Source organism: Micromesistius poutassou, assembly GCF_964030765.1.
Source record: "Micromesistius poutassou genome assembly, chromosome: 1".
NCBI lineage: Eukaryota > Metazoa > Chordata > Actinopteri > Gadiformes > Gadidae > Micromesistius > Micromesistius poutassou.
Genome location: NC_140271.1, coordinates 10,356,268 through 10,374,492, shown reverse-complemented (window position 1 = coordinate 10,374,492; position 18,225 = coordinate 10,356,268). Strand labels below are relative to the sequence as shown.

Here is an 18,225-nt window from a genome sequence, read left to right as displayed (position 1 = left end):
GATGGACAGAGAGACAGAGACAGAGATGGACAGAGAGAGAGAGGGACGGAGAGACAGAGAGGGACAGAGAGAGGGACAGAGAGACAGAGAGGAACGGACAGAGAGGGTGTTATTCTAATGATTGGCCAACGCTCCTATCAAACTTGACTAAAGGTGTGTTCACACCAAAAATGAAGGCGTGGCACGAATCCATACAAAGTCAACGCAAACTTTTCTGGTGGAAAGTTTTGCGTTGACTTTGTATGGATTCGCCATTTGATGAATGGCACGGCGCGAAAACATGGATCACACGGAATGGAAATATTTGAACTTTATTTGAAAGAAAGTTCAAATATTGAAAAGAAAAGTTGTTAACAAGAGAGATCCTCCTCCTCAAATATGCTTCAAAACACTCACACGAGTGTTTTTGAAGTTTACACGGTCAAATTTAAGAACTTGCGCAAAGACGAGTGGCGAATTTTCGCTTCTGGTGTGAACGCACAGTAAGGCAGACCCAGGGTCATGGATTGTAGCGTTATCCCGGACAACCTCACGCAATTTGCGGTCTCTTACTTCCTTGTGCATCATGTGCAAGGAAGTAAGTATGTACGGCAGAAAACGGTTCCCAGAGCCAGTAGAGTAAGACGACGACAAGAAGAACAATAACAAAGAAAAGGAGGAAAAGGATATCCCTCCATTATCAGTACCTCGTTATCTCTCGCCTTTAAACCAGGGTAACTCAGTCACCTCCCCCGAAGCATGCCAGGACATCCCCCCCCTTCTCTTTGCCAAGAACTCACTTTTTAAGAACCCATTCCAGGCCTTCTTTTTTGAGATAAGAAGGCCAAGGAACGAGTTCACACCTGACTAGTCTTACCTGTGAGTATCTATGACACCGTGCAAAGGCAAAAGGCATAATCTCACCTACGGTTCTCCAGCTTTTTCGCTGCCCTTTGGAGAGCGAATGAAACTAATATTTTCCCGTCCAAGATTTTAGATAATATTTGTTAGGTAAGTAATTTGTAAGTAATTAAATTACTTTATTTAAACTAGCTGTACATAAATAGTTATACATTTCTCACAAAAACAAAACAACGAGAAGCGATTATCCGATTATGAAATTGAGATTGCAACATCAAGATCTTGATATTTGGAAAAAAGTGGATGTCAGCAACTAACAATTGGAAATATTGAACGAACTACTTCAGAAATACTGAACTTCCCCGGCCACTCCGTTTTCTCCAACACTGCCCAAAACAAACAAATCCAGTTTTGATTTTGTCCAGTTTTGACACCACTAGTCGCACACAGTAGACCATGGCAAAAATTTACCTGGTTTGCCCAAAAAGCTTTGGGCAAACCAGCCCAATCCTTTACAACCTTTGCAACCGTAAAGTGTCAGTGAACCGCAAATCATGTTTTCTTTGAATGTGTACCATGACCTCAACATGGTAATCAATGCTATTTACTATGGCTAAAATAATACAAAAATGAAAGAAAGCAGAATAAAAGTTTTTTTTCTCCTCTGCAAAATGAATGAATAGTTAATTTCAAGGAGGGTAGAAGAAAGCAGATAACCCCATCATTTACATGTGGGAAACTGATTTGATCTAGGCTTTGTACTTTTACTGTAAAGACCGACAGCTTCTTAACAGCGTTATCTCGCTAATCTACCAGCTACCAGTACCTGTGTGTGTGTGTGTGTGTGTGTGTGTGTGTGTGTGTGTGTGCAGACTGCTATGCGTTTAATGGGTAACCACATTCCCCCACCCCCCACCCCCTAACTGGTCGGATTGCTTTTGGTGTTCATCTTGTTTCCTCTTTGCAGTAACGGCTCTTCTTTTTTCTCGGAATCTATCTATAATTATATTGAAACTAATTTCCTTGTGACAGTTCATCTTTCCTTTTCCTTTCATCTCGCAAATCAGACTTTAGATCACCATCTACAGTAATGTCTGACCTCAGACGGGCTCACTTCACTTTTTTTTTTAACGTTAAATTTTTCTTTTTTGAACAATCGTGATCATGTGGTCATAAAGGTTTCTGCGTTTGTTGATTATGCCGTCATGGCTACGATAAAAAATGAGAAGAACCAAATTACTACGAGGCAAAACACAAGGATGCGAAAGTAGTGACATGATTGGCTGGTGGAAAGACGAGACCAAAAGCGAAACGGGGGGTGTGGGGGAAGAGTTTCTGATTTCTTGTAAGTCTGTATCAGGCTTCAGTGAACACGCAGGTTCATCGGGCTGCGATGTATACTTTGATAAGATATAACCGTATTAATCCCAGACGGGAAATCCTGGTGCCACAGCAGCAAGGGACAGGACAGTGGTAGAAACATTAAACATTGGAGGCACTCACTTCCAAGGGGCTCAATGGGGGTGGGGTTCAAAATGGATACAAGGTTGAGAGGGACAGAGCGAGAGACCACAAGTGAGAGCATGAGTGGGAGAGAACGAGAGCGAGCGCGAGCGAGAGAGCTCTGCCTCCCACTAGGGTTTGTGGTGGAAAGGACAGTGGAAAGAGAAAGAGAGAGTGTAATGTCTGATTTTCTTAACCTGGAGGTGAACAATGGAGAAGACCATGACCAATAGTTTCAGAACCACCTACACAACCACCTCCACACTGTGTGTGTGCGTTTCCACTTCTTTCACGGTCATTCCTTATCAGCCTGCACTCTGTTTGTGTATGTGCAGAGGTGCCATGTTCCTGAGTGCGTGCGTGTGTGTTTTATTTAGTCTTTGTCCATACCAAACAGTTGTGTTTAGAAAAGCTACTCTTGTATGCTTTTCATGAAGCAAAATACGACGCAGACCCTGAATGGTCAGTCATTTACGTCATCAACTAAGATGCAGTCCCTGATTGGCCGGTCATTTGGTCATCAACTACGACGCAGACGCTGATTGGCCTGTCATTTACGTCATCAACTACGACGCAGACCCTGATTGTCCAATTACATTGTCATTTCAATTTGATGTGGGCGTCTAGGGGTCCAGACTGATCCGTATAGCTGAACAGAATGTGAGGTCACGTGATCATGCTAGTCTTTGTGGGCCATCAAAATCAACCGCTGCCCGGACACGCGATGCCCCTTCGTCGCAACGTCGTAGTTGCTTGAAAAAAAAGGCACTTTGACGTCACTAGAAGAACACAACTTGAGTTCGGAACAGAGTAGTTCGATCACTAACCCTAATGACGTCATTGCCCCCCCACCAGCTGGGCGACGTTAGAGTTGCGTTGAATTATTATCATTTTTTATTTGATTTGTATTATTTTTGTAGCTTTAAATACAGCCCCTTGGTAAATGTAATTACTATCTGTACATTAAAAACTATTTCTGCTCAATCTAAAAGGTTTAACAACTGCTTTCTCCTCCTCGACTGTGTATACAACGTACAGGTTTGATGCGCTACACTTTTTTTAGAGAACCAGCGCCACACAGTGGCCTTGAATGTGCATAGATATATATACTGACTAGATATCTCATTCGGCTTCTAAGCATGCGTCAACAATTTCGCCATCTTGCCGCGGGGTAACCACCCACCTGAATGCATGAACGTCGATGGGGCAGAGGTCCTTTCCCAGGCTAAATCACTCTAAAACGCCTTATTTTAAGGCAATATTCAAGCGGGTTGGTTTCTGACATAGGTCAGACATGTAATGATAGTAATAAAAATAAAAAAAAGTTTTTTTTTATTTTTTTTATACTAGCATTACCACAAACACACGTTTGACCCGACCCAATTGAAGATTTCATTAAAATAGAGGCGTTTTAGAGTGATTTTGACTGGGAAAGGACTTCTGTCCCATCGACATTGATTCATTCAGGTGGGTGGTTATCCCACGGCAAGATGGCAGCGGCATTGACGCATATGTTCCACTGAACAGCACAGCTCAGGCGATATCTAGTCAGTATATATATCTATGTTGAATGTGTACTACAGTGTTTCTACAGCTCCAATGCGTTTTCGCAATGAGTGCGTCTTTATGGAGATATTCCTGAAACGCATCAAAGGAAAACGGAGGGGAAAAGATTGTTTTTCACCCGTGTGGCCTTAGTGCGAGTTCTCCTGCATAGCAACACAGAGCACCATCAGCATGTATAGTTTTCAACAAACCTTTACATTAAACCCAATAGTAGGAGCCCAATAGGAGCAGTCCTTTGGAAGTGCTACATTGGTGTTGAGAGAGAAGAGTGCAAGATTTTTAAAGTAAACAACCCCAAAACACCCCTCCTTTCCATAGCATTGAGAAATGTTGCCTCCTCAATGCTGCATGTTGCAAACACACCTTTGATTGACAGGCAAGATGGATTCCCCGGAAACTATCAGGGAAGAGGTTACATAAGAGCGACGGTAACATATTCTCACAGCGTGTTTTCAAGGATGACGAGATAATAAATAATGGCTCTTAAATCTATCCCTGAGCACCTTTGAGTTTGTCCAGTAAAACCTAGCTGAGCACGTGGAACCAGACATAGCGGGCAGTGCGTGCAGAGGTCATTCGTATAGGTCCAGTTCTACACTGTGGGCACATGTGCCTAAGCTCTTCGTGTGTGTCTTACTGTCGTCTTGTGCGCGTTGTGTGCGTCCATGTGGGGGGTGAAGACGGAAAGGTCCCCGTTGAGGACCACCTCGGCCAGGGAGTTGACCAGCGGCCGGTAGTGGATGATCAGAAACACCTGCGTCGCACACACACACACACACACACACGCATAAGCACACACAAAGACACGCACACGCACACACACAGAGACGCACACACACACAAACAGTGAAGATGACAGAATAGTGATCAGTCTTGTGATGGTCTCATTCCTATATTCCCTATTAATTACCTTACACACGATGCATTTTAATATCAATGGAAACGCACACAAACACAGCCTTGCATCTATACACACGTGACGCAATACTTTTGTAATTCTGAGTGAGTGCATGGGAGTGTGTGAGCGAGCGAGTGGCTTACTTGAGAGAGTAGATAGAGGGACACCTGAGGGTTGATCTTCCTTTCTTCAGACTACAAAATAAAAAAAGACAAAGTTCAGAGAGTTTATACATACATGCATACCACCTATTACAATAACCACAGACACACACACACCCACACACACCCCCATCCCCTCACACACACACACCCCCCCCCACCCCCCCCCCCCCACACACACACACACACACACACCGTGTCGGGGTTGACCAGGGAGTAGACGTAGAGTGGCAGGAAGAGGCGGTTGAGCAGGTGGTCCGTCAGCACGTCGTTGAGGAACTCACAGTTGATGATGAGGATGTCGTTCAGGTAGTGCAGGTGGTCCAGGTGCTCCGCCACCAGGTCACTGAGCTTACCCCGGTTCCTGTGTCTGTAGAGGTGGGGGTGGAGGTGGGTTAGAAGGGGGCGAGGAACCAGGGGAGAAGACTTGAGAACAAAAGGCAAGGCAGCTTTATTTGCAAAGTCAAGGCAACTCTATTTGCAGAGCACTTTTCATACACGAGGCAGACTCAAAGTGCTTCACATAGAAACATCGCCATAAAATAATTAAATTAAATAGATAAGTAAAAGAAAACAAAGGCAAAGTTAAACAATGCATTGTATAAAGTGCACAATAAAATGAAGTAATAAAATAAAATACATAAGTAAGAGAAATTATAGGCAAGGTTAAAAAATTAAAATGCAATGAGCTTAAGATTTTGCAGAAAGCTAATGCATACAAACCAAAAGTATCAAGGCCGGTGTACCTGTGGTCTAGCTGCTGTACCTGTGGTCATGGAATAGTGGCAACAGTCAGTCGGAGACTCACTGCTGTCGCTATTCCATGACCACAGGTACAGCAGCCAGAACACCAAAACGTACAGGAGTTCAGAGCCCGGTGCTGGTTGAGCCAATCTGGTGCAGTGCTGCCAGTACAGCCCAGATAAGGCTGTAAGGGTTCGTCGTTCGGCCCTGCTAGTGCACAGGACTCTTGTCGACCCTGGATGCTGCTTTGAAATTAGTAATGCCCTACCCTAATTAAGAAATGACTTGTTTGTCAAGCCCTGGTGGAAGCAATTATCTTGTAGTACCTATAACGGCCTATAGGTGGCATATGGAGGTTGGATCCAGAAACACCAGACACTGGTCCATATCGTCATCATCATCATCATCATCTTCAAAACCGCTTATCTGGGGTTGGGTCACGGGGGCAGCAGCTCTACCAAGGGTGTGTGTCCCAGACTTCCCTTTCCCGGGCCACATTCACATCCCGAGGCGTTCCCAGGCCAGTGTTGAAATATAATCTCTCCACCTAGTCCTGGGTAATCCCCGAGTTTCCTCCCCACTGGACGTCCCTGGAACTACTGGACGTAGTAAATGAAATGGGAAATTTAGATTTTTGTTTCATTTGAATCCGAGTTCTGTTTCTCAGTTGCCAGTTCATTGCTATACTTTGTACTTTGGGAGGTCCGCTTTTAAGTGGATTAAAGGTCCCATGGCATGCTAGGGCTGGGCGATTAATCGAATTTTGATCGCGATTTCGATTTCAGAGTGAAACGATCACTAAACTAATATAATCGAGTTGAAACTATTATTTTTTTTATTTTTTTTTAATAGAAATTGCAAAACAGCTGGATTCATATCTGGACTTTATTTTCTATTTGACCATTCTGGGTATATTTTTAAGGGGAAATTTCGAAGTTCTCATTTACAAAGTGTTTTTTTTGGAGAGAAATTCTGAATAAATGCATCATGTTTTCAAACTCAAAAATAATCGTTTGAATAATCGAGATTTCAATATTGACCAAAATCGTGATTATGATTTTTTCCATAATCGAGCAGCCCTATGGCATGCTATTTTATGGATGCTTTAATATAGGTATTAGTGTGCCCCTAATACAGTACTTGAAGACGTTCAAGAAATTCAGCCTTGGCGCAGAGTTACAGCCACTACGAGCCAGTCCCACAATGTCTCCACAAACGTGCCGTTTTTAGAGGAGGGTCAAGGTGGAGGGTGGGGGTGTGGCCCTGAGCAGCTTGCGGCCATGGTACCATGCGCTAGTGTTTACAGTGGAACACTGAACACTGAACACTCCAGGTGCTCCAGCAGGAGTCCTGGAGCTCTATATCTAAATAATATCATATTACATTTAGATATCTATATAATATAATATATATTATCATGGTCAAAAGCTGTTTGCGCCTCCGGATGATATTATGAAGCTCAAACGACTGCGGCGGGTTCTCAGACGCCTCTGGTTCTTCCACTTCCACGTCAATATTAAGTACAGACTGAACCACGAAATGGAGGAGAAGGGGATTGTTGCCCGCGATTGTTGCCCGGGGTTGTCTGCGTCGGGTTGGTTGAGAAAGAATTGGGAACCGCGACATGGAGGAGAAAAGGATTGTTGCCCAGGATTGTCCATCGGAGACCCGCTGGCCGCCCCCGGGGCTGCCCGCTGCCCGCTGAACGCTGGCCGCCCCCAGGGCTGCCCGGCTCCGACGGACAATCCTGGGCAACAATCCTTTTCTCCTCCATGTCGCTAGGGGAACTCAACTTAATGTTAGAAAATCTCATAAAGTGAAATTTTCTTGGCCAGTAGTCTTGGCCAGACTAGTGTGAGGTGGCTGTTCAATTCCCGCCCTCATTGGGTACAATTTGGGTTGTTTTAGCTGTTGTTTGCTGTCGAGGTGCACTGATTCATGATCTTGCAGAAGAGACACAATGCTCCAGACTGGATATGTTCTATCTTGATCTCGACCGCTCGTTGTTCCTAAAAATAAAGACAGGTGCCTGTACAGGCGTGTGTTTGGAAGAAGCATTCATTTTTGTGACATTTACCATAATTGGCCTATTGCCAAGTTCTGCCGTTTTGCTCAAATCCAATCTTATACCACCTATCCTGGTTTCTGCCAATGCCCTTGATCCCGTTTTACTTGGAATTCATGAATCACTGGAGAATCAACAGGAGAACATGAAACAATATGTTCTACAACAACAATAACATCATTTGTTCTTATAACTCAATGGGATCCTCTCAGATCCGTTAACCAACCGAAAGCATCGCTAACCAACTCTATGAGACATGTATATATAAAAGGTATGACTAATTTGAACTACAGAACCATTGTCGGCAAAACGTATGAGTTATATGTTTGTTTTATCAGGAAATTACAAGGTTTTAGACTTCCCCGTCTGGTGACGCACCTTCGCAGAGCCATAATTGGTCTCATAAGGGATCTGTTTTTGTCCTTTAATGAAATCCTGTTTGAGGAAGTATTTACTCTAACTACAATGAGAGAGATTGCAACATTAGTCAACACTAATGCAGTGCCAAGTTCAAAGGACTTCAACCTCAGACCAAAAGCCAGAGCTGGAAATGTTGCTTGAGCATGACCCCTACTGGCCAGTGTGTGTGTGTGTCTGTCTGTCTGTCTGTCTGTCTGTCTGTCTGTCTGTCTGTCTGTCTGTCTGTGCATGTGTGTGCGTGTATGTGTGTAGAGTAGTGTGGAGTCAAGCTCAAACATTTCAAAGGATGAGCAGCAGCAGCAGCAGCAGACGAGGAGGGCCCGGGAGTAGTACTCACTCTTCGTCCGTCTGCACACACTTGTCCAGCTCGATGACATGGCTGCCAATGAACCACACCAGGTTGCTGAAGTAGGGCACGGCCGTCTTGTCGCGGATGTAGTGCAGCATGTGCTGGTTGTCCACTGTGGAAGAACCCGGCCCGTCAGAGAGACAGCGCTCGTTAAGGGAGGCACACACACACACACACACACACACACACACACACACACACACACCAAGGAATAACAAGTCCACACACACCGTTCACAACCCTAACCAGAAATGTAGGTGATTAATGAAAATGTTATTAATTTCCCCCACTAACCCAATAATAAATAAATAAATTACTTTTTCACCATTTTAAGTAGGCCTGTAACCAGTTGTACATATATATATATACTATATATATATATATATATATATATATATATATATATATATAAATATATATTTAAAAAGATAGAAACTATATATATCATCCAGGATGTGTAATCCTGGAGTTTACTCAAATATTTGTCCTTCTTTTTAAACACCTATTCCGCTGAGCTGTGTTAACACATTCCTGTATAGCGATAGTGCAGTTTAATTTATGAAAGAGGATGTCAATATTGAACAGGTGAGGTGTAAACGGCACCATGGTCAATAAGATCCCCCAAAACAGCCGTGGGCTGAAATTGTCTTTTGATTCATTTTGTCTTATGGTTCACATGCATTTGGCTCTGAAGCAAAGGCCAATGGTCAAACAAATACATGAGAACCGTGAAACTCAATGAAAGCACAATGTAATCAACACAAATTGGGTAGAGCTGATTGCAACTTTAAATAAAGACTTTGGCCACAGGTTTCCAATAAGGCTATCATCTACAAGCTGGTGTGGTGGATAGAGAGGCTAGAGAAGGGGATGAATTAGAAAACGAATCAGAAGATGAGACTACAGTTGCCAATTAACTCCCTGGCCAAAACAAAAAAGTCTAGATAAACAAAAGCAAAACATATTTTCAGATTCCATTATTCATTATTGAAAGCGCCATAATGAATTTGCCATAGATACAAAATTATAATACCTAAATGTCAATGACATTGTAAGCAGGTTTAGGCCATAAATAATGGTTTATAACCAACAGTTTTTTACATTGTTTATAACCAATAGGAATAATTAGAAATATAGGGCTGGGTATTGGAGAAATGTAGGGAATCTTTAAGGTATTAAAACTGGAGACCAAAACAGACCTAATTGTATATTGAGCCCAGGTAGACTATAATAGAAAAAACAATCCTTTCAAAGTTTTGGAGGACAGTTTATCAACAAAATTGTGTTTAATTTGAATAAGTGGTATATTCAATTATTGGAAAGATATGCACTCAAAACAATACCCAGCCCCTTAAGAGAACTAGTGAATTAAAACAACTTACATGAGACTGGAGTTAGGCAAATCGGGCACGCAGAGAGAGAGAGAGAGAGAGAGAGAGAGAGAGAGAGAGAGAGAGAGAGAGAGAGAGAGAGAGAGAGAGAGAGAGAGAGAGAGAGAGAGAGAGAGAGAGAGAGAGAGAGAGAGAGAGGGGTAATAACAGGGTTAATGTAAGTAGAGGGCGGCTGTGTGTGTGTGTGTGTGTTAGGGCAGATCCACTGTACTACAGCATAGCATAATAACACTTGACCTTAATGGAGCAGCAAGGAGGAAGCTTAATAGTGTCATTGAAACATCGTACATCCTATGTATCAGTAAGGTGTATCCCTGATAGACTACACCCGTGAATAATTGTATAATTCAAGCTGTATTTATAATTAATTGGATTTATATGGCACTTTCAAAGACACCTAAAGTGCTCTACTGTGTGTGTGTGTGTGTGTGTGTGTGTGTGTGTGTGTGTGTGTGTGTGTGTGTGTGTGTGTGTGTGTGTGTGTGTGGCCAATGGGCTTGTGCTTTATACGGTCAGTAATGATTGTTAAGGTATTAATCTCAAGTATTTTCATGTTAATTAATGTCTGTTTAGACTATCTATCGCAAATGAGGGAACAGATTGGTGAATGAGCCTATGGCCCATTGATGACAGCCCTTGCATTTCAAGTACCGGTATTATGAATGTCCAATTAATAATTTCAATTAATTTGGCTTGAATAAAATTATAGGATGACGGTTCCAAGGCACTCATTGCGCATGACCGGAGTCTTCCACTAGGCTAGGTAGATATATTAACCACGTTCCTAAGTATGCAAGCCAGTGAGATTTTGGATGAATGTGAGAGGATAGCGGCAACACCACCATGTGGACAAAATATGTACTGCAGATAAGAAAAAGAAAATCGATGATTTAACCAATATATTTGGCAACCAAATTAAAATCCAATGGGTCGCGACCCAGTCTTTGGCAATGCATGTGTGGTGGTTTTGGTTTGAATTAGGGGTTTGACCATTCCCTCTTCATGTAAGGCGCAGTAAGTGAGACACATAAGCCTGTGTAGGGTTTGGCAAGAGTTAAGTGCTGTGGGACGCCAACACATGCGGGAGGAGGTGAAAAGAGAGAGACAGCGGTGGTGCAGAGAGAAAACATGCAGAGTCAGTCTCTGCTGACATAACATGACCCAGCGGTCCCCACACAACCGATGGTGAAAGCACTCCTGGTTACGACCACGGAAACCATTAAAGTGGTTTATTTCAGCGATAGTTTGGAAAATGATTATGATTAGAGTGTTCCGAACAATGATGCAAGGTGTGTATATGCATGTTGATGGCTTAACATTACTTAAATAATTTAAAAAGACTATGTGTGTGGCTGTGTGTGTGTGGCTGTGTGTATGTGTGTGTGTTTTTTGAGAAACGCATGCGTGAGCACATGGGAAGTGTGTGCGGGTTTAACCCAGTTGCAACCATGCATCAAAAGCAGCAGCAAGAAGAGAAGAATACCAAACACAGAAGGGAAACTATCTGTTTTTCACGGTCTCCCTGGCATCCTGTGTGTGTGTGTGTGTGTGTGTGTGTGTGTGTGTGTGTGTGTGTGTTCAGCAGTGCGTTCACCTTTGTAGACGTTCAGTGTGATTGTGCGGACTGCGATGCGCACCATGCTCTCGGGGTGGTTGAAGAACTTGATGGCCTCCGTGTACAGGGCAAAGTCATTAGTGTGCTGTGTGTGGGAGACACAGAGGGGGGGGGGGGGGGATGGGGGGGAAGGCGCCGATGAGCAAGGCACTGGGCTGCGACAAACACACCAAGGAAGGACACAAGGGAGCGTAGGCTAAGCCTGATCATCATCATCATCCTCCTGGTTTCTAGTTTGTTTCACTTCTCAGTTCAGTCTGAGATATCTTCAGTCTGAGCTGTTTTCAGGGACTGGGCGGAGACTTCTTCTGTCTCAACCAATCACTAAGAGAACAATTCCACAAGGGTTGTTGCTCTCTGTGGAGGATTTTTTCGAGCCTATAGTTCAAGATGTGTTTATGAGGACGGCTTCAATTAGCAGGGCATATAGAATGCAGAACCTATTTTTTCTATCATAAATCATAACTCAGAATCTTTTCATGGAGTAACAATTCAACCCAATGCCATCTGGATCATGAAAAGCTGTGTATAGGTTGTCTTAAATATTGGTGATATGTTGTTTTTCTTTACGTTATTATTCTGCCTAATGTAAAATGAATGCCTCCATCTGCCTTGCCAGCAATTAGCATACTAATAATAATAATAGCTTAGTTATTAACTACTAATATTAGTTATACTACATATCACACATTACTTGCAGTGGTCTTGTGCTAAAGCCAAAATATAATTCTTTATCTGGCAAAGTTGTGTAAAAGTGTGACACATAGGAATTATGTGGAATGAACGGTAATAAAGAGGAATGAGCTCTGCAAGCTGTTCGTTTTTCTTTGCTGTATAATTTTCTTCACTCACTGAGACCTCGGACCAATGACAAGCATGCGTCTCAAAAAGTCATCCAGAGGTCTAGGTGATTGAAGGAAACTGCTGTCATACTGAACAGCCTAAACCAGACCAAGGGAGTTTATTCTGCATTATAAATGCAACCTAATGCAAGTGATATCATACTCCTATTATAAGAAAGATTTCTGGGCGTTTAGCATGGAGCTGTCATTTACTCTATCCCACATCACCATCACGGCATTCAGTAAAGAATGCAGTAACATGAACCGTGCTCCCTAAATCATTCAAGCAAACACACCCAAACTGAAAGGCAATAGTAAAAGCGTCTCGGCACAGACAGTGTAAGACAGAAACATGAGGGCTGATGGGTAAACATGGGGTTAACTGGTAAAACAGGGCTGCTGTGTGGAGATGGCCTCACACACACTGGTCAGGTGGAGGCTGTGAGGGGTGGCCTTCTACCACCAACAGTGCACCAATAACTTTGCCCCAGACACACGGCCAAACGGAAGAGCCAACGTAATACTTACGGAACTCTGTGGGAACGAGAGGTTAACAACAAAATGGAGGCATTTAAAAATAAATATAATCAAATAATATAATAACAATAAATGCAAAAGAAGAACATGAAAATTGCACTACTGGGACGGCAAACTAATACACAATACACTTTCACCGAGATAAAAAAGGAACTTAGCCAATAGGCTAGTGTCAAAATAACAAATGTACGCAACAGAGGTTCCCAAGCTTTGCCTCAAATAATGCTGTTAGTAAGCGATAGCAGAAGCTGCCAAAGGCTGCTCCTTCACCTGCTTAATGCAACAACAGGGCACTAATTATCTGGATAATATTGCAGGATCCCACACTGATATCCTAAGGAAAATCCTAAGGGCCCTGTTATGGAGTCAACAGTACACGCTGTACTACTTTTTTATTGCATCATAACTCAAACATGGCTTGTAATGGGTAATCCTACTCACACCTGGTGGAGTAATATCACCCCTTTAGTAGACAAGAGAACAAGGATCTGAGATTGCTGTATATATGGGAGGGTGTCCTTTTGGGTGAGTAGTTGTCAACCGCCTCACCTCGTTGTAGAAGAAGTGTACGGTGTGGTTGTTCAGCTTGAGGGACAGCGTTTTCAGGAAGGAGATGTAGTAAGCCATGATCTCCTCATCAGAGAAGTCAAACTTGTGGACGATAATGGAGTTCACATGGTTGTTCGACAGCAGGTAATCTGTGCGAAGGGAAGGGGGTCGAGAAAGGAAAGATTGCATTTAATTTACACGTAATGTTAGCTCAAGATGACAACATTCTGCACTCAAACAGCAGAAAATGTACTTGTGTTTAACGTGTTTAAACAAACTCATACATATACAAATATATATTGTGATCAACTGTAAAAGTAAACATTGGCTATTTCCCCCATCCTCTTTGGGAGACAATTTAATTAATCTCTTCATACAGAAGGACAATTGGGTACATTTCAAGAATTACAACACATGACCGAAAAACGACACCGGTTGTGCCAAATGTCAAGGGACATCGTGAGGGAACACACACACACACACACACACACACACACACACACACACACACACACACACACACACACACACACACACACTTACAGAGAGAGGTCTCATGGCTGATGTTCTCAAACAGTATGTTTAAGGTCTGCAGGAGCTGGACACAGACGTAGCGGCCGGACTTCTGGCGTAGGATGTTCAAGAAGAAGGCAAACATGTTCTTCTCAAGGAAGAAGCTGCAACGAAACACATTAACATACACTGAAGCATATTAAACAGACAGAGCTCAATTGATAAAGATTGCAATTTTCTCATTGAGATCAGAGCTTAGTTTGTGTTCAAAAAAGGCATCATATATTTAGATAATATCAGTTATAGTATTATAGTGTATTGATGTGTTCTGAATGCTTCTTGGGTGTATTTCAATGGTTAGCTGTCCCATTATGATCAGATCACCAGGCTCAGTGATCTGATCACAAACAGGTTTCTGAACGGTTCCAACAAGATAAAATGTAATTGACAATATTGTGTACCCTAGATTTGCAATAAAAGACCGCCACACTTTGCACGATTTGTCACTAGACTCGACCTTACTCAAACACCGAGCTGTCATTCTGGTCTCCCCAGATGAGAATCTCCGTAATGGAGCGAATGGACTCCACCAGCAGGTTCCTGTTGTGTTCCGTCACCGTGGTATTCTTCGTCAGCACATGGTACATATACCTGAAGCGACAGCAGAAGGAACGATGTCATGTCATGCAGCAGAATGATGGGAGCACCCGACAGCAGAGTGAGTCGTGTGTTGACATGATTAGACAGGGACCTAAATCTGCAACAGCACGGCACGTTACGCGGCTCACGTTACATGGCAGGTTCAGATTTCATTATTTTGCCACTTCATTGGACCGGTCAAGATAGTCCAGAATTATAGACATGTGTGCAGCAGTGTTTAAGCGTGAAGCTAACGATCAGTGTTTTGCCTATGAATCGTATCCATTCACATGATCTCCGAACCTTACTGCAAAGACAACGTATATTGCCCTCACGTCGTTCGGTTTGATATTAGACACCGCAGTTTGTGTTACCTTAATTGTAAGGCAGATGTTCTAGACGAGCGTTTAAAGCCAGTGACCAACGATGCTACTGCTAACTCAGCTAACCCATATCTAAGCCCAAGGTAGCTAACTACTTACTTTAAATGTTCCAGGGAATGAATATTTTTCGCCTTCCCTTGACCTCCAACCCAGCTTCGCGAGCGCCCGAACATGGTTTAGTTTAACAGCAGCCGAGGCTTTATCAGGCGCTTTATTTTGATATTGTTGGTATAAGGATCAGTCCATTCCACCCACTTCCCTGTCACTTGCACAGATAGCTGAGCAGCAGCAACCAGAAGGTGATCGCAATTTCGCGTAAAAGATTTTGTATAGAAGTACACTGGGTAATGTAGTTCGTTTCGGACGACAATGGCATGGTTTCGGATCCTAACAGCAACGTGATAAAACTACAATCCTCAACACCCGTACGTAAACTGACGACAAAAATGAGCGACGTTTTCACGTGGGCTGAAGTTATTTGAGTGACGTCTTGATCGACCAATCTCAAAGGAGGCTGATGAGTGAAGGGAAGTGAGGAGGGTTTACCGTTTGCTTGGTCGGGGGGGGGGCAATGTTTTGATGCACTTCGCAAAAATACAGGCCGTCCTAAACGGTGTTCCGTTGTTCATACATCGTCTAAAATAATCGCACAGTTGCGAGTTTATGTGTGGTCGCACTCAGACTACTTTGACGAATTATTCGTACTTCTTTCTAACGTTTCTCGGCACTGTGTGCCTCAGCAAACTGGAAAGCTGCGAATTCTGCAACCACAAGACACGAAAGTCACACCAAGACCGCAGCGAACTGGTACCATACACGTTGTATATTAATAGCGATGATAGTCGGGTATTTCATGCTACAACCATTCTTAACGTGTTCGCGTGGACGTGGTACGTAACGTTAGAGATACAACCACTGCATTTCGAATCAGGCCCAATAGGCAAAACTTCTTAGGAGACAGGAGACCCCGGAGACTGGGTTTATTCTAGACTGAAATGGATACCTAAACCCTGACGAATCTGCACGAAAACGCATGCATCCAGATCGTGGATTTCTGTATTTTCTATGACCCAACAAATTTACGCTCGTCTGGATGCGGTGGAATCGCTGTTCGAGGAACTTCCATATATGTTTTATCTGGGCCTGTTTTTTGTGAACGTCCTGATCCTCTACTATGCCTTCCTGATGGAGTACATCGTGCTGAACGTTGGCATCGTTTTTCTGCCCGAGGACATGGACCAGGCGCTGGTGGATCTAGGGGTGCTATCCGATCCCGCCTCGGTGCCCTACGACACGGACACAGAGCTGGACGTGTTCGATCATGGCTACCTGGAGTGAAGTGGGGAGGAGTGATTATGGGACGGATGATCACGCTCAGAGACGGGAACAATCTGTTTGAAAAAGTAAACTTCACTAGTGTTTTTCATGCATGACACATTTAAATGTATAAGTGCAGTCTATTAGGTTGGGAAATGGCTTGGAATTAAGAAATATACACAAAATATGTTTTTTCCTCTCTGGTCTGCAACAAATTTTGTTTAGGTAATTGTGCATTATGCTAAGGTAATTGTTGTTAATGATATCGTACCTAACAATTGTTTGCTTTGGTCCATGCAGGTTGTCTCCCCTGAAAGCATGGTTTGGGTGAAGAATCACCCACCAGAAGCACCAGCTGTATCAACCAGGACGGACAGAGTGAAGACTTGAGGACTGCAGGCAGGCAGCAGTGACCAACCGAAACCACTGCATATGACCCAACTGCTTACCACCAGGGAGATTATATAGGCTCAACATGGAGAACCCCCTAGTTTTGTTGTGGTGATGATGAAAACTAAAGCAAATGCTGGAGATTGGCAAAGTTCTATATTCAATATGTTACAGCAAGGCCAAACACGACAACCAGCACCTCTGACCTGTGAACTGCAGTGGCCAGTTTGGAACTCATTTGTTAGCAAGGTACATGCATCTGATGTTACGGGATATGTGAAAGGGAATGGTTTGAAACGTGCCAATGGATACCCAAAACATATGTTTTCCTTCATTTTGTATCGTATTGTGTTATTTATCGATTCTGAAGGGGTTTCTGGAAAATAGAAGTCACAGCAACTAATTTGACTTAAGTTCCATAATGTTTGTAAAGTACCAGCCAGATTTCAGTGGGGATTTAAGTGGGAAATATGTTCCTTGAATGTTCAATTCATTGTTGGTTTCATTTAAACAATGATGTTTTGACATATTATTGTCCACTAAATCGATTCAATGTGGGTTGTGCCTTCCCGCATTGTCCTGTGGTTTTGTGTGGATAAGCAGTCATTGAATCACATTATTTTGCATGATTTTTGTTAATATATTACAATGCCGTTTGTTTAATCCTAAAGTATCATATGCACTTTCTTCCCGTCCCTTTTATCAAGTCAAGCCAAATCTCTTTATTATTGGGCAATTTGACAGCAATAAAATCTGCATCCAGGCAGTTGGGGAAATAGAAAATGTAACAATTCAGGTTAAACTTGGCTTTGAACCGAAAGCCTTAGGCAAAAGACGAGTTTATGTAAAAGTCTCAGTCAGTGAATGCTCAGCAGAAGTTATTTTTCAAAATAGTCCTCCGTTCTTGCCATTTTGCACATGCATGTAACATGTTCATCCAGAATTTCAATGTTGTTGGGAATGAAAGTGGAACCAAGAAAGACCCTGTTGTGCAAGCACTAGCCGGTGGTAAGGATTACTCAAACAAAAACTAGACTGTAATCAAGTTTAGCTGCTCAACAGGGAACGTATAAAGATTAGGCTGCTACACGGGCACCAATGGGGTAGGGCAGTGGTAAGGCACATGCAATTCAATAGGCCGCCGGTCAAAATGACCAGCCCACTTTTAGGAAGGACCTTATCTTAGAGGATCTAAATATACTAATGGTATGATGTGCTTTCACAGAAACCTGCCTTATCATTCAAACTTAAGTCACACCCACATGACTTTATACTTGCTGCCAAATCCTGCCTTACCCTTTTGATGACACTTCCCCGTTCGCTATTGTGAATCATATCAATGCGGCACAGCCATGTTTGTTTCAGGGTATTGACTGGTGGGCCTCTGTGGATATTGAGAACTACAGCTGCGGAATGGACTGGCTTCATGTCATCCACAGCTCCCTTTACACACTTAATGATATCTCTCCAGCATAACCACTTACTCACGCCCCATGTCAACAA

At 43.0% G+C, this 18,225-nt stretch overlaps 2 protein-coding genes across 3 annotated transcripts in view; one reads left to right on the top strand and one right to left on the bottom strand.

The window, feature by feature from the left end:
- The window catches only part of clec16a (C-type lectin domain containing 16A), a 35,748-nt gene extending 20,481 nt beyond the window's left edge, over nt 1–15,267 (bottom strand). For both annotated transcript variants that reach the window (XM_084483466.1, XM_084483467.1), the window contains exons 1-9: nt 15,115–15,267; nt 14,516–14,644; nt 14,024–14,157; nt 13,481–13,629; nt 11,532–11,637; nt 8,535–8,658; nt 5,164–5,338; nt 4,951–5,001; nt 4,547–4,663 (exon numbers count right to left, since the gene is read on the bottom strand). In XM_084483466.1, the coding sequence (XP_084339592.1) occupies nt 4,547–4,663; nt 4,951–5,001; nt 5,164–5,338; nt 8,535–8,658; nt 11,532–11,637; nt 13,481–13,629; nt 14,024–14,157; nt 14,516–14,644; nt 15,115–15,188 (1,059 nt within the window). In that variant the 5' untranslated portion in view covers nt 15,189–15,267. The remainder of the gene's footprint in view (nt 1–4,546; nt 4,664–4,950; nt 5,002–5,163; nt 5,339–8,534; nt 8,659–11,531; nt 11,638–13,480; nt 13,630–14,023; nt 14,158–14,515; nt 14,645–15,114) is intronic.
- A 325-nt stretch (nt 15,268–15,592) lies between these two features.
- Nucleotides 15,593–18,204, top strand: dexi (Dexi homolog (mouse)). Its single transcript, XM_084488413.1, has 2 exons — nt 15,593–16,418; nt 16,633–18,204. The coding sequence occupies exon 1, from the start codon at nt 16,081–16,083 to the stop codon at nt 16,351–16,353; it is 273 nt and encodes a 90-aa protein (XP_084344539.1). The 5' UTR covers nt 15,593–16,080; the 3' UTR covers nt 16,354–16,418; nt 16,633–18,204.
- The last annotated feature ends 21 nt before the right edge of the window (nt 18,205–18,225 follow it).